The sequence below is a fragment of the Oncorhynchus mykiss genome, chromosome 18 (assembly GCF_057628025.1).
Source record: "Oncorhynchus mykiss isolate SJ-2025 chromosome 18, ASM5762802v1, whole genome shotgun sequence".
NCBI lineage: Eukaryota > Metazoa > Chordata > Actinopteri > Salmoniformes > Salmonidae > Oncorhynchus > Oncorhynchus mykiss.
The window spans coordinates 4,051,405-4,066,717 of NC_143039.1; the positions used below are offsets into that span (position 1 = coordinate 4,051,405).

The window sequence follows — 15,313 nt, forward strand, 5'->3', positions numbered from 1 at the left end:
AGACAAATCTCCGTCCCAGTCTCAGGTCTTTTGCAGACTCCATCAGGTTTTCTTCCAGAATGGTCCTGTATTTGGCTCCATCCATCTTCCCATCAATTTTAACCATCTTCCCTGTCCCTGCTGAAGAAAAGCAGGCCTAAACCATGATGCTGCCACCACCATGTTTGACAGTGGGGATGGTGTGTTCAGCTGTGTTGCTTTTACGCCAAACATAACGTTTTGCATTGTTGCCAAAAAGTTCAATTTTGGTTTCATCTGACCAGAGCACCTCCTTCCACATGTTTGGTGTGTCTCCCAGGTGGCTTGTGGCAAACTTTAAACGACACTTTTTATGGATATCTTTAAGAAATGGCTTTCTTCTTGCCACTCTTCCATAAAGGCCAGATTTGTGCAATATACGACTGATTGTTGTCCTATGGACAGAGTCTCCCACCTCAGCTGTAGATCTCTGCAGTTCATCCAGAGTGATCATGGGCCTCTTGGCTGCATCTCTGATCAGTCTTCTCCTTGTATGAGCTGAAAGTTTAGAGGGACGGCCAGGTCTTGGTAGATTTGCAGTGGTCTGATACTCCTTCCATTTCAATATTATCGCTTGCACAGTGCTCCTTGGGATGTTTAAAGCTTGGGAAATCTTTTTGTATCCAAATCCGGCTTTAAACTTCTTCACAACAGTATCTCGGACCAGCCTGGTGTGTTCCTTGTTCTTCATGATGCTCTCTGCGCTTTTAACAGACCTCTGAGACTATCACAGTGCAGGTGCATTTATACGGAGACTTGATTACACACAGGTGGATTGTATTTATCATCATTAGTCATTTAGGTCAACATTGGATCATTCAGAGATCCTCACTGAACTTATGGAGAGAGTTTGCTGCACTGAAAGTAAAGGGGCTGAATAATTTTGCACGCCCAATTTTTCAGTTTTTGATTTGTTAAAAAAGTTTGAAATATCCAATAAATGTCGTTCCACTTCATGATTGTGTCCCACTTGTTGTTCATTCTTCACAAGAAAATACAGTTTTATATCTTCATGTTTGAAGCCTGAAATGTGGCAAAAGGTCGCAAAGTTCAAGGGGGCCGAATACTTTCGCAAGGCACTGTATTTCAAGGCCTACCTTCAAACTCAGTGCCTCTTTGCTTGACATCATGGGAAAATCAAAAGAAATCAGCCAAGACCTCAGAAAACAAAATTGTAGACCTCCACAAGTCTGGTTCATCCTTGGGAGCAATTTCCAAATGCCTGAAGGTACCACATTCATCTATACAAACAATAGTACTCAAGTATAAACACCATGGGACCACGCAGCCGTCATACTGCTCAGGAAGGAGACGCATTCTGTCTCCTAGAGAGGAACGTACTTTGGTGTGAAAAGTGCAAATAAATCCCAGAACAACAGCAAAGGACCTTGCGAAGATGCTGGAGGAAACAGGTACGAAAGTATCTACAGTGCCTTGCGAAAGTATTCGGCCCCCTTGAACTTTGCAACCTTTTGCCACATTTCAGGCTTCAAACATAAAGATATAAAACTGTATTTTTTTGTGAAGAATCAACAACAAGTGGGACACAATCATGAAGTGGAATGACATTTATTGGATATTTCAAACTTTTTTAACAAATCAAAAACTGAAAAATTGGGCGTGCAAAATTATTCAGCCCCCTTAAGTTAATACTTTGTAGCGCCACCTTTTGCTGCGATTACAGCTGTAAGTCGCTTGGGGTATGTCTCTATCAGTTTTGCACATCGAGAGACTGATATTTTTTCCCATTCCTCCTTGCAAAACAGCTCGAGCTCAGTGAGGTTGGATGGAGAGCATTTGTGAACAGCAGTTTTCAGTTCTTTCCACAGATTCTCGATTGGATTCAGGTCTGGACTTTGACTTGGCCATTCTAACACCTGGATATGTTTATTTTTGAACCATTCCATTGTAGATTTTGCTTTATGTTTTGGATCATTGTCTTGTTGGAAGACAAATCTCCGTCCCAGTCTCAGGTCTTCTGCAGACTCCATCAGGTTTTCTTCCAGAATGGTCCTGTATTTGGCTCCATCCATCTTCCCATCAATTTTAACCATCTTCCCTGTCCCTGCTGAAGAAAAGCAGGCCCAAACCATGATGCTGCCACCACCATGTTTGACAGTGGGGATGGTGTGTTCAGGGTGATGAGCTGTGTTGCTTTTACGCCAAACATAACGTTTTGCATTGTTGCCAAAAAGTTCCATTTTGGTTTCATCTGACCAGAGCACCTTCTTCCACATGTTTGGTGTGTCTCCAAGGTGGCTTGTGGCAAACTTTAAACAACATTTTTTATGGATATCTTTAAGAAATGGCTTTCTTCTTGCCACTCTTCCATAAAGGTGAGATTTGTGCAATATACGACTGATTGTTGTCCTATGGACAGAGTCTCCCACCTCAGCTGTAGATCTCTGCAGTTCATCCAGAGTGATCATGGGCCTCTTGGCTGCATCTCTGATCAGTCTTCTCCTTTTATGAGCTGAAAGTTTAGAGGGACGGCCAGGTCTTGGTAGATTTGCAGTGGTCTGATACTCCTTCCATTTCAATATTATCGCTTGCACTGTGCTCCTTGGGATGTTTAAAGCTTGGAAAATATTTTTGTATCCAAATCCGGCTTTAAACAACAGTATCTCGGACCTGCCTGGTGTGTTCCTTGTTCTTCATGATGCTCTCTGCGCTTTTAACGGACCTCTGAGACTATCACAGTGCAGGTACATTTATACGGAGACTTGATTACACACAGGTGGATTGTATTCATCATCATTAGTCATTTAGGTCAACATTGGATCATTCAGAGATCCTCACTGAACTTATGGAGAGAGTTTGCTGCACTGAAAGTAAAGGGGCTGAATAATTTTGCACGCCCAATTTTTCAGTTTTTGATTTGTTAAAAAAGTTTGAAATATCCAATAAATGTCGTTCCACTTCATGATTGTGTCCCACTTTTTGTTGATTCTTCACAAAAAAATACAGTTTTATATCTTTATGTTTGAAGCCTGAAATGTGGCAAAAGGTCGCAAAGTTCAAGGGGGCCGAATACTTTTGCAAGGCACTGTATATCCACAGTAAAACAAGTCCTATATCGACATAACCTGAAAGGCCGCTCAGCAAAACCACCACAAAAAATCCCGACTACAGTTTGCAACTGCACATGGGGACAAAGATTGTACTTTTTGGAGAAATGTCCTCTGGTCTGATGAAACAAAAATAGAGCTTGCAAGCCGAAGAACACTATCCCAATCGTGAAGCATGGGGGTGGCAGCATCATGTTGTGGGAGTGCTTTGCTGCAGCAGGGACTGGTGCAATTCACAAAATAGATGGCATAATGAGGAATGAAAAGTCTGTGGAAATATTGAAGCAACATCTCAAAACATCAGTCAGGAAGTTAAAGCTTGGTTGCAAATGGGTCTTCCAAATGGACAATGACCTCAAGCATACTTCCAAAGTTGTGGCAAAATGGCTTAAGGACAACAAAGTCAAGGTATTGGAGTGGCCATCACACAGCCCTGACTTCAATCCTATAGAAACTTTGTGGGCAGAACTGAAAAAGTGTGTGCGAGCAAGGAGGCCTACCAACCTGACTCAGTTACACCAGCTCTGTCAGGAGGAATGAGCCAAAATTCACCCAACTTATTGTGGGAAGCATGTGGAAGGCTACCCAAAATGTTTGACCCAAGTTAAACAATTGAAAGGCAATGCTACCAAATACTAATTGAGTGTATGTAAACTTCTGACCCACTGGGAATGTGATGAAAGAAATAAAAGCAGAAATAAATCACTCTCTCTACTCTTATTCTGACATTTCACATTATTAAAATAAAGTGGTGATCCTAACTGACATAAGACAGGGAATTTATGTCTCGGATTAAATGTCAGGAATTGTGTATTTGGCTAAAGTGTATGTAAACTTCCGACTTCAACTGTAGGTATTCCTCTTGTCCAGATGGGACAGAGCAGTGCGATGGTGATTACATCGTCTGTGGACCTGTTGGGGCGTTATTCAAACTGAAGTGGGTCTAGGGTGACAGGTAAGGTAGAGGTGATATGATCCTTGACTAGTCTCTCAAAGCACTTCATGATGACATGTTGAGTGGTAGGGGGCGGTAGTCATTCAGTTCAATTACCTTTACCTTCTTGGGTTCAGGAACATTGGTGGCCATCTTGAAGCATGTGGGGACACCAGACTGGGATAGGGAGCGATTGAATATGTCTGTAAACACACCAGCCAGCTGGTCTGCGCATGCTCCGAGGACGCGGCTAGGGTTACACTCTGGGCCAGCAGCCCTGCGAGGGTTAACACGTTTAAATGTTTTACTCACGTTGGCCACGGAGAAGGAGGGGGGCAGGGCGCAGTCCTTGTTAGCGGGCCACGACGGTGGTATTGTATTATCCTCAAAGCGGGCAAAGAAGGTGGTTAGTTTGTCTGGAAGCATGACATCGTTGTCCGTGACGTGGCTGGTTATCTTTTTGTGGTCCGTGATTTCCTGTAGACCCTGCCACACACGTCTCGTGTCTCTTACCTGTCCTGTCCTGCCCTCCCCGTTCTCCCATCAAACCTGTGTTACTGGGGGTCTGAGCTGCTCTTAACTCTCCTGTCCTGTCCTCCCAATGGATGTCTCTTACCTCTTCTCCTGTCCTCCCCCTGGATGACTCCTCTCTCTTTCAGTTGCATGTGTGGTGTTTTTCTGATCTCATTCTTCCAGTTGTCTTCTGACTCATTTGATTTCAACTGATTTCCCCTCTCTCTCACTTTCTCTCTCTCTCTCAGGGTTCTCTCTCAGGTGTCTCTCAGGTCCTGAGCTGACTTTGTCCTCTGTGTGAATGGTGTTTCAGACCAGCCTGTTTTTCAATTGACATGAGTCAGTAACAGTTAATAGTTCCTGATGACCTGGCTACATGCAGTTTCTAACGCTTTGTCTGTCTCTCTGTGCTGTGTGTTCTAGGTGGGGACCTCTCTGGAAGCTCTCTACTACAGCAGGGTCCCAGGGTGGGGGACAAGGAGGAGGAGGACAGAGAGACTGGGGACATGGCCTTTCTGAAGGACCTCCTGAGCCCTGGACCAATGGACGCAGACGAGTTCAGTCGAGAGTGGCAAGGCACCTTTGGCTGCTTGGAGTTCTCTGACCCTGTCCCCCCCACCCCCACCCTAGTCCCTCCTCCACCTACTGGAGTGGCCTGCCCCCCCTCTCAGTCCCCCAGTCCCACCGGCTTCCTGCCCTCCCAGCTGCTGGACCACAGTCTGAGTTCTACAGGTCAGTCAGTCAGCACCATCTCCTGGTCTGACCTCTAGTGGCTAGATGATCTTACTGCATGTCTGACCTCTAGTGGCTAGATGACCTTACTGCATTTCTGACCTCTAGTGGCTATTTGACCTTACTGCATGTCTGACCTCTAGTGGCTAGATGATCTTACTGCATGTCTGACCTCTAGTGGCTAGATGACCCTACTGCATGTCTGACCTCTAGTGCCTGAATCACCTTACTGCATGTCTGACCTCGAGTGGCTGAATCACCTTACTGGATGTCTGACCTCTAGTGGCTAGATGACCTAGTAGCATCTAGAAATTGATAGTTTGTCTCCAGTTCTAGAAACTGATAGTTTGTCTCCAGTTCTAGAAACTGATAGTTTGTATCCAGTTCTAGTTTCATCTAGAAACTGATAGTTTGTCTCCAGTTCTAGAAACTGATAGTTTTGTCTCCAGTTCTAGAAACTGATAGTTTGTCTCCAGTTCTACCAGTTCTAGAAACTGATAGTTTGTCTCCAGTTCTAGTAGCATTTAGAAACTGATAGTTTGTCTCCAGTTCTAGAAACTGATAGTTTGTATCCAGTTCTAGTTTCATCTAGAAACTGATAGTTTGTCTCCAGTTCTAGTAGCATCTAGAAACTGATAGTTTGTCTCCAGTTCTAGAAACTGATAGTTTGTCTCCAGTTCTAGAAACTGATAGTTTGTATCCAGTTCTAGTTTCATCTAGAAACTGATAGTTTGTCTCCAGTTCTAGAAACTGATAGTTTGTATCCAGTTCTAGTTTCATCTAGAAACTGATAGTTTGTCTCCAGTTCTAGTAGCATCTAGAAATTGATAGTTTGTATCCAGCTCTAGAAACTGATAGTTTGTATCCAGCTCTAGAAACGGATCGTTTGTATCCAGCTCTAGAAACGGATAGTTTGTCTCCAGTTCTAGAAACGGATAGTTTGTATCCAGTTCTAGTTTCATCTAGAAACGGATAGTTTGTATTCAGTTCTAGAAACTGATAGTTTGTATCCAGTTCTAGTATCATCTAGAAACGGATAGTTTTGTCTCCAGTTCTAGAAACGGATAGTTTGTATCCAGTTCTAGTTTCATCTAGAAACTGATAGTTTGTATCCAGTTCTAGAAATTGATAGTTTGTGTCCAGTTCTAGAAACTGATAGTTTGTATCCAGTTCTAGTATCATCTAGAAATTGATAGTTTGTCTCCAGTTCTAGAAATGGATAGTTTGTATCCAGTTCTAGTTTCCTCTATAAACTGATAGTTTTGACTCCTGTTCTAGAAACTGATAGTTTGTCTCCAGTTCTAGTTTCATCTAGAAACTGATAGTTTGTATCCAGTTCTAGTTTCATCTAGAAACTGATAGTTTGTCTCCAGTTCTAGAAACTGATAGTTTTGTCTCCAGTTCTAGAAACTGATAGTTTGTCTCCAGTTCTAGAAACTGATAGTTTGTCTCCAGTTCTAGTAGCATTTAGAAAATGATAGTTTGTCTCCAGTTCTAGTAGCATCTAGAAACTGATAGTTTGTCTCCAGTTCTAGAAACTGATAGTTTTGTCTCCAGTTCTAGAAACTGATAGTTTGTCTCCAGTTCTAGAAACTGATAGTTTGTCTCCAGTTCTAGTAGCATTTAGAAAATGATAGTTTGTCTCCAGTTCTAGTAGCATCTAGAAACTGATAGTTTATCTCCAGTTCTAGAAACTGATAGTTTGTCTCCAGTTCTAGAAACTGATAGTTTGTATCCAGTTCTAGTTTCATCTAGAAACTGATAGTTTGTCTCCAGTTCTAGTAGCATCTAGAAACTGATAGTTTGTCTCCAGTTCTAGAAACTGATAGTTTGTATCCAGTTCTAGTTTCATCTAGAAACTGATAGTTTGTCTCCAGTTCTAGTAGCATCTAGAAATTGATAGTTTGTATCCAGCTCTAGAAACTGATAGTTTGTATCCAGCTCTAGAAACGGATCGTTTGTATCCAGCTCTAGAAACGGATAGTTTGTCTCCAGTTCTAGAAACGGATAGTTTGTATCCAGTTCTAGTATCATCTAGAAACGGATAGTTTTGTCTCCAGTTCTAGAAACGGATAGTTTGTATCCAGTTCTAGTTTCATCTAGAAACTGATAGTTTGTATCCAGTTCTAGAAATTGATAGTTTGTGTCCAGTTCTAGAAACTGATAGTTTGTATCCAGTTCTAGTATCATCTAGAAATTGATAGTTTGTCTCCAGTTCTAGAAATGGATAGTTTGTATCCAGTTCTAGTTTCCTCTATAAACTGATAGTTTTGACTCCTGTTCTAGAAACTGATAGTTTGTCTCCAGTTCTAGTTTCATCTAGAAACTGATAGTTTGTATCCAGTTCTAGTTTCATCTAGAAACTGATAGTTTGTCTCCAGTTCTAGAAACTGATAGTTTTGTCTCCAGTTCTAGAAACTGATAGTTTGTCTCCAGTTCTAGAAACTGATAGTTTGTCTCCAGTTCTAGTAGCATTTAGAAAATGATAGTTTGTCTCCAGTTCTAGTAGCATCTAGAAACTGATAGTTTGTCTCCAGTTCTAGAAACTGATAGTTTGTCTCCAGTTCTAGAAACTGATAGTTTGTATCCAGTTCTAGTTTCATCTAGAAACTGATAGTTTGTCTCCAGTTCTAGTAGCATCTAGAAACTGATAGTTTGTCTCCAGTTCTAGAAACTGATAGTTTATCCAGTTCTAGTTTCATCTAGAAACTGATAGTTTGTCTCCAGTTCTAGTAGCATCTAGAAATTGATAGTTTGTATCCAGCTCTAGAAACTGATCGTTTGTCTCCAGTTCTAGTAGCATTTAGAAAATGATAGTTTGTCTCCAGTTCTAGTAGCATCTAGAAACTGATAGTTTGTCTCCAGTTCTAGAAACTGATAGTTTGTCTCCAGTTCTAGAAACTGATAGTTTGTATCCAGTTCTAGTTTCATCTAGAAACTGATAGTTTGTCTCCAGTTCTAGTAGCATCTAGAAACTGATAGTTTGTCTCCAGTTCTAGAAACTGATAGTTTGTATCCAGTTCTAGTTTCATCTAGAAACTGATAGTTTGTCTCCAGTTCTAGTAGCATCTAGAAACTGATAGTTTGTATCCAGCTCTAGAAACTGATAGTTTGTATCCAGCTCTAGAAACGGATAGTTTGTATCCAGCTCTAGAAACAGATAGTTTGTCTCCAGTTCTAGAAACGGATAGTTTGTATCCAGTTCTAGTTTCATCTAGAAACTGATAGTTTGTATTCAGTTCTAGAAACTGATAGTTTGTATCCAGTTCTAGTATCATCTAGAAACAGATAGTTTTGTCTCCAGTTCTAGAAACGGATAGTTTGTATCCAGTTCTAGTTTCATCTAGAAACTGATAGTTTGTCTCCAGTTCTATAAATTGATAGTTTGTCTCCAGTTCTAGAAACTGATAGTTTGTATCCAGTTCTAGTATCATCTAGAAACGGATAGTTTGTATCAAGTTCTAGAACTGATAGTTTGTATCCAGTTCTAGTATCATCTAGAAACTGATAGTTTGTATTCAGTTCTAAAAACTGATAGTTTGTATCCAGTTCTAGTATCATCTAGAAATGGATAGTTTGTCTCCAGTTCTAGAAACGGATAGTTTGTATCCAGTTCTAGTTTCATCTAGAAACTGATAGTTTTGACCTCAGTTCTAGAAACTGATAGTTTGTCTCCAGTTCTAGTTTCATCTAGAAACTGATAGTTTGTATCCAGTTCTAGAAACTGATAGTTTGTATCCAGTTCTAGAAATTGATAGTTTGTCTCCAGTTCTAGAAATTGATAGTTTGTCTCCAGTTCTAGAAATTGATAGTTTGTCTCCAGTTCTAGAAACTGATAGTTTGTCTCCAGTTCTAGAAACTGATAGTTTGTCTCCAGTTCTAGAAACTGATAGTTTGTCTCCAGTTCTAGAAACTGATAGTTAGTCTCCAGTTCTAGTAGCGTCTAGAAAATGATAGTTTTGTCTCCAGTTCTAGTAACATCTAGAAACTGATAGTTTGTATCCAGTTCTAGTTTCATCTAGAAACTGATAGTTTTGTCTCCAGTTCTAGAAACTGATAATTTGTATCCAGTTCTAGTTTCATCTAGAAACTGATAGTTTGTCTCCAGTTCTAGAAACTGATAGTTTGTATCCAGTTCTAGTTTCATCTAGAAACTGATAGTTTTGTCTCCAGTTCTAGAAATTGATAGTTTTGTCTCCAGTTCTAGAAACTGATAGTTTGTCTCCAGTTCTAGAAACGGATAGTTTGTCTCCAGTTCTAGAAACTGATAGTTTGTCTCCAGTTCTAGTAGCATCTAGAAAATGATAGTTTTGTCTCCAGTTCTGGAAACTGATAGTTTGTATCCAGTTCTAGTTTCATCTAGAAACTGATAGTTTGTCTCCAGTTCTAGAAACTGATAGTTTGTTTCCAGTTCTAGTATCATCTAGAAACTGATAGTTTGTATCCAGTTCTAGTATCATCTAGAAACTGATAGTTTGTATCCAGTTCTAGAAACTGATAGTTTGTATCCAGTTCTAGAAACTGATAGTTTGTCTCCAGTTCTAGTAGCATTTAGAAACTGATAGTTTGTCTCCAGTTCTAGTATCATCTAGAAACTGATAGTTTGTCTCCAGTTCTAGAAACTGATAGTTTGTCTCCAGTTCTAGAAACTGATAGTTTGTATCCAGTTCTAGTATCATCTAGAAACTGATAGTTTTGTCTCCAGTTCTTGTAGCATCTAGAAACTGATTCTAGTACATTCTTATCAGCTTGTTGTGTTCTTTCTTCTCTTCTTTCCTGGAAGAATGATGACATCACATTCCCTTGTTTCCTCTCCCTCCTTTCTATCCTCCTCTGTCCTTCTTTCTCTCAGGCTGGGCGACGCCTCCCATGTTCCAGGCTCCGCCCCTACAGTCCCCAGTGTCTGGCCAGGTCCAGTCAGCTAAGGGTGGCCCAAAGTCAACAGCCAATGGTGAGAGGGTGTGGTTTGTGAGGCTTGATGTCGTTGGCTCAGCAGTGTTGGGTTTAGTTTTAGCTTTCAAATGTGCCTTACAGTACCAATTCAGTACCTGTGTGTGTGTGTGTGTGTGTGTGTGTGTGTGTGTGTGTGTGTGTGTGTGTGTGTTTGTCTAGTTCCTAAAGCTGCATCGCGGGACATGTCTGCATGGTTCAACCTGTTTGCTGATCTGGACCCCCTCTCTAACCCTGACACCATAGGACGCTCTGATGATGAGATCCTCAATGCCTGAGGGGGGTGTGTGTGTGTAGTTACTGTATACTTTGTAATGTCTGTAATATTCTATATTGATGATTGAGGAGGATTTGACTGAGATTCATCTTCTATACAAGATATGTACTGTAAGTGGGGTGGGCTTAACCGTAGAGATATAATATAGAACCTATCACCGGACCGGGCTCTACCAGTGACATGGTCTATAGTACTAATTATAAAGCGGGTAGTTTGGGTCCTGAATTCTGATTGGCTGAAACAGCATTCCAGTGTTGTGTATATCAGACAATATACCACAACTCCTAGTTTCCTGTTCCGTTTATGTTGGTGAGCAGTTTAGAATAGCAATACTGGGTTGGTGGTATATGGCCAGTATAGCACTGCTAAGGGCTGTATCCTGGACCTCTGCTTCGCGTCGTTCCAACAGCCCTTATGCGGGGTATATTGGCCATGTATCACAGCCCCTCTGGACTCATTGCTTAACTAAAGACTCCCCGTAATCTGATCAGTTTTTGGTTCTAAAGGAAGTCGAAGTATCCACACTGGAGTGATGTGGATCTATGCCAAGCAAGGGACAGCTTATACAGTGGGTTAACATTGGCTTTAGGTCATCACTGCCCCCCCCATCACTGATTATTTGGACGAAGGCAGTGTGGTAAAATCAGCAGGGGGGAGGCAAACCCGGAACACCCAATTTATTAAACACATGGACCCAGAGACACAGAGACCCAGAACATGGACCCAGAGACCCAGAACATGGACCCAGAGACCCAGAACATGGACACATAGACCCAGAACATGGACCCAGAGACCCAGAACATGGACCCAGAGACCCAGAACATGGACCCAGAGACCCAGAACATGGACCCAGAGAACCAGAACATGGACACATAGACCCAGAACATGGACACATGGACCCAGAACTAAATCGTGCAGCTGTGAGTTAACTGAGATGTCTAAGATGGTCTAATCATGTAAACTGCAGCATCTGGTTCTTGTCTCCACTACAAGAACTGGATTTGATACATCTCCCCTTGCTAATACTACCATACAGCCCTTTTAGCAGGTAGGATTTATACTGTACTGTAATCACATAGATCACCTAGGAAACAGCTTGTTCTACCTCACTGAAGCTCATATCACTGATTCTGTTTTCGTGATACAGGAACTCTAGAAGCTTTTCTCTGGAATACATTTGATGATTGTTTATCTTCTGAATCCCCATGAGCGAAAGCAGAAGCAGATAGCTCTGAGCTTTTCATGAGAAGAATGGGAATATTGTGCAGTCGTAAGTCTCACGATGCAGTTTTTATTACTTTACAGGGCATTCAGAAAGTATTCAGCCTTCACTTTAATCCACATTTTGTTAAGTTACAGCCTTATTATAAAATGGATTACATCGTTTTTCCCCCCTCATTAATCTACACACAATACCATTATAATGACAAAGCAAAATAGCTTTTTAGAAATGTTTGCAAATGTATTACAAAAACCCCCAGGAAATATCACATTTTCATAAGTATTCAGTCAGTAATTTGAAGAAGCACCTTTGGTAGTGATTACAGCCTTGAGTTGTCTTGGGTATGATGCTACAAGCTTGGTACACCTGTATTTGGGGAGTTTCTCCCATTCTTCTCTGCAGATCCTTTCAATCTCTGTCAGGTTGGATGGGGAGCATTGCTGCACAGCTATTTTCAGGCCTCTCCAGAGATGTTCGATCAGGTTCAAGTCCGGGCTCTTGCTGGACAACTCCTGCGTTGTCTTGGCTGCGTTTTTAGGGTTGTTGTCCTGTTGGAAGGTGAAACTTCGCCCCAGTCTGAGGTCCTAAGCGCTCTGGAACAGGTTTTCATCAAGGATTTCATTGTACGTTGCTCCGTTCATCTTTCTCTCGATCCTGACTAGTCTCCCAGTCTCTGCCACTGAAAAACATCCCCACAGCATGATGCTGCCACCACCATCCTTCACTGTAGGGATGGTATTGGCCAGGTGATGAGCAGGGCCGGGTTTCCTCTAGACGTGACGCTTGGCATTCTGGCCAAAGAGTTCAATCTTGGTTTCATCAGACCAGACAATCTTGTTTCTCATGGTCTGAGGGTCCTTTAGGGGCCTTTTGGCAAACTCCAAGCGGACTGTCATGTGCCTTTTACTGAGGAGTGGCTTCCGTTTGGACACTTTACCATAAAGGCCTGATTGGTGGAGTGCTGCAGAGATGGTTGTCATTCTGGAAGGTTCTCCCATCTCCACAGAGGAACTCGGGCTCTGTCAGCTTGACCATCGGGTTCTTGGTCACCACCCTGACCAAGACCCTCCTTCTCCAATTACTCAGTTTGGCCGGGGCGAGTCTCATAGCAAACGGTCTGAATACTTATATAAATAAGGTATTTCTGTTTCTTATTTTTTATTAATGTGAGAACATTTAGAAAATCTGTTTCCGCTTTGTCATTACGGGGTATTTTGTAGATTGATAAGGAAAAAATGAATAAAAATTTTAGAATAAGGCTGTAACGTAACAAAATGTGGAAAAAGTCAAGGGGTCTGAATACTTTCCAAATGCGCTGTACATACAGACAAGAATGTATATCAATCACAAATGCTTTATTTTATTCAACTATGCCTTTTATTTCACTTAAAGGATGTGTAACGTCATAGGATGAATGCAACGGCATGTCACAGGATGAAACGGTTACCAACAGACATGTTGAAGGAACTTTATTAAACTGTTATTTCAGATGTTTTTCCATTTGTGCGTTTCATTAAAAGTATTTATTTGTCATCAAGTTTAGTATTTCATTACCAACTCACCTCCCATCCTTTCCAGTCTACCCTGTCATCAAGTTTAGTATTTCATTACCAACTCACCTCCCATCCTTTCCAGTCTACCCTGTCATCAAGTTGAGTATTTCATTACCAACTCACCTCCCATCCTTTCCAGTCTACCCTGTCATCAAGTTGAGTATTTCATTACCAACTCACCTCCCATCCTTTCCAGTCTACCCTGTCATCAAGTTTAGTATTTCATTACCAACTCACCTCCCATCCTTTCCAGTCTACCCTGTCATCAAGTTTAGTATTTCATTATCAACTCACCTCCCATCCTTTCCAGTCTACCCTGGTGGACATCTCTGCGAATACATTTGAAGGTCGATATTGGGCAAAAGCGCAAAAATAATGTCTTTAAACGGTATAACTGATCAATGCACCATCATACCAGGTCATTTATTGCTTTTAACAAAATGACAAAATAAGATATTTGGCTACAGAAGTGCCATTTCTTTCCGATCTCCAAAAACAAATCCTGTGAAATGATGTCAACACATACTGGAGGAGTTACAGGCTAGATACAGTGGCTAGCTTAGCTAACAAACTGGCTACAGTGGCTAGCTTAGCTAATGAACTAGCTACAGTTGAAGTCGAAGTTTACATACACTTAGGTTGGAATCATTAAAACTCATTTTTCAACCACTCCACAAATGTCTTGTTAACAAACTATAGTTTTGGCAAGTCAGTTAGGACATCTACTTTGTGCATGACAGAAGTCATTTTTCCAACAATTGTTTACAGACAGATTCTTTCACTTATAATTCACTGTATCACAATTCCAGTGGGTCGGAAGTTTACATACACTAAGTTGACTGTGCCTTTAAAAGCTTGGAAACTCCAGAAAATGATGTCATGGATTTAGAAGCTTCTGATAGGCTAATTGACATAATTTGAGTCAATTTGAAGTGTACCTGTGGATGTATTTCAAGGCCTACCTTCAAACTCAGTGCCTCTTTGCTTGACATCATGGGTAAATCAAAATAAATCAGCCAAGACCTCAGAAAAATAATTGTAGACCTCCACAAGTCTGGTTCATCCTTGGGAGCAATTTCCAAATGCCTGAAGGTACCACGTTCATCTGTACAAACAATAGTACGCAACTATAAACACCATGAGACCACGCAGCCGTCATACCGCTCAGGAAGGAGACACGTTCTGTCTCCTAGAGATGAGCGTACTTTGGTGCGAAAAGTGCAAATCAATCCCAGAACAACAGCAAAGGACCTTGTGAAGATGCTGGAGGAAACAGTTACAAAAGTATCTATATCCACAGTAAAACGAGTCCTATATCGACATAACCTGAAAGGCCGCTCAGCAATGAAGAAGCCACTGCTCCAAAACTGCCATAAAAAAGCCCGACTACGGTTTGAAACTGCACAAGGGGGTACTTGCAAGCCGAAGAACACCATCCCAACCGTGAAGCACAGGGGTGGCAGCATCATGCTGTGGGGGTGCTTTGCTGCAGGAGGGACTGGTGCACTTCACAAAATAGATGGCATAATGAGGAATTAAAGTTATGTAGATATATTGAAGCAAGAACTCAAGACATCAGTCAGGAAGTTAAAGCTTGGTCGCAAATGGGTCTTCCAAATGGACAATGACCCCAAGCATACTTCCAAAGTTGTGGCAAAATGGCTTAAGGACAACAAAGTCAAGGTATTGGAGTGGCCATCACACTTGGAGTGGCCCTGACTTCAATCCTATAGAAACTTTGTGGGCATAACTGAAAAAGTGTGTGTGAGCAAGGAGGCCTACAAACCGGACTCCGTTACACCATCCCTGTCAGGAAGAATGGGCCAAAATTCACTTGTGGAAGGCTACCCAAAATTTTTGCCAAAGTTAAACCATTTAAAGGCAATGCTACCAAATACTAATTGAGTGTATGTAAATATCTGACCGACTGAATGTGATGAAAGAAATAAAAGCTGAAATAAATAATTCTCTCTACTATTATTCTGACATTTCACATTCTTAAAATAAAGTGGTGATCTTAACTGACCTAAAACAGGGAATTTGTAG

At 41.3% G+C, this 15,313-nt stretch overlaps 1 protein-coding gene across 8 annotated transcripts in view; it reads left to right on the top strand.

The window, feature by feature from the left end:
- LOC149975354 (islet cell autoantigen 1-like protein) overlaps positions 1-13,204 on the top strand; it is a 61,998-nt gene extending 48,794 nt beyond the window's left edge. For 6 of the 8 annotated variants that reach the window (XM_090206970.1, XM_090206975.1, XM_090206972.1 and 3 more), the window contains 3 exons: positions 4,957-5,265; positions 10,118-10,216; positions 10,378-13,204. In XM_090206970.1, coding sequence (XP_090063096.1) covers positions 4,957-5,265; positions 10,118-10,216; positions 10,378-10,493 — 524 coding nt within the window. In that variant the 3' untranslated portion in view covers positions 10,494-13,204. The remainder of the gene's footprint in view (positions 1-4,956; positions 5,266-10,117; positions 10,217-10,377) is intronic. The other 2 variants (XM_090206973.1, XM_090206974.1) reach the window with 1 other exon arrangement.
- The last annotated feature ends 2,109 nt before the right edge of the window (positions 13,205-15,313 follow it).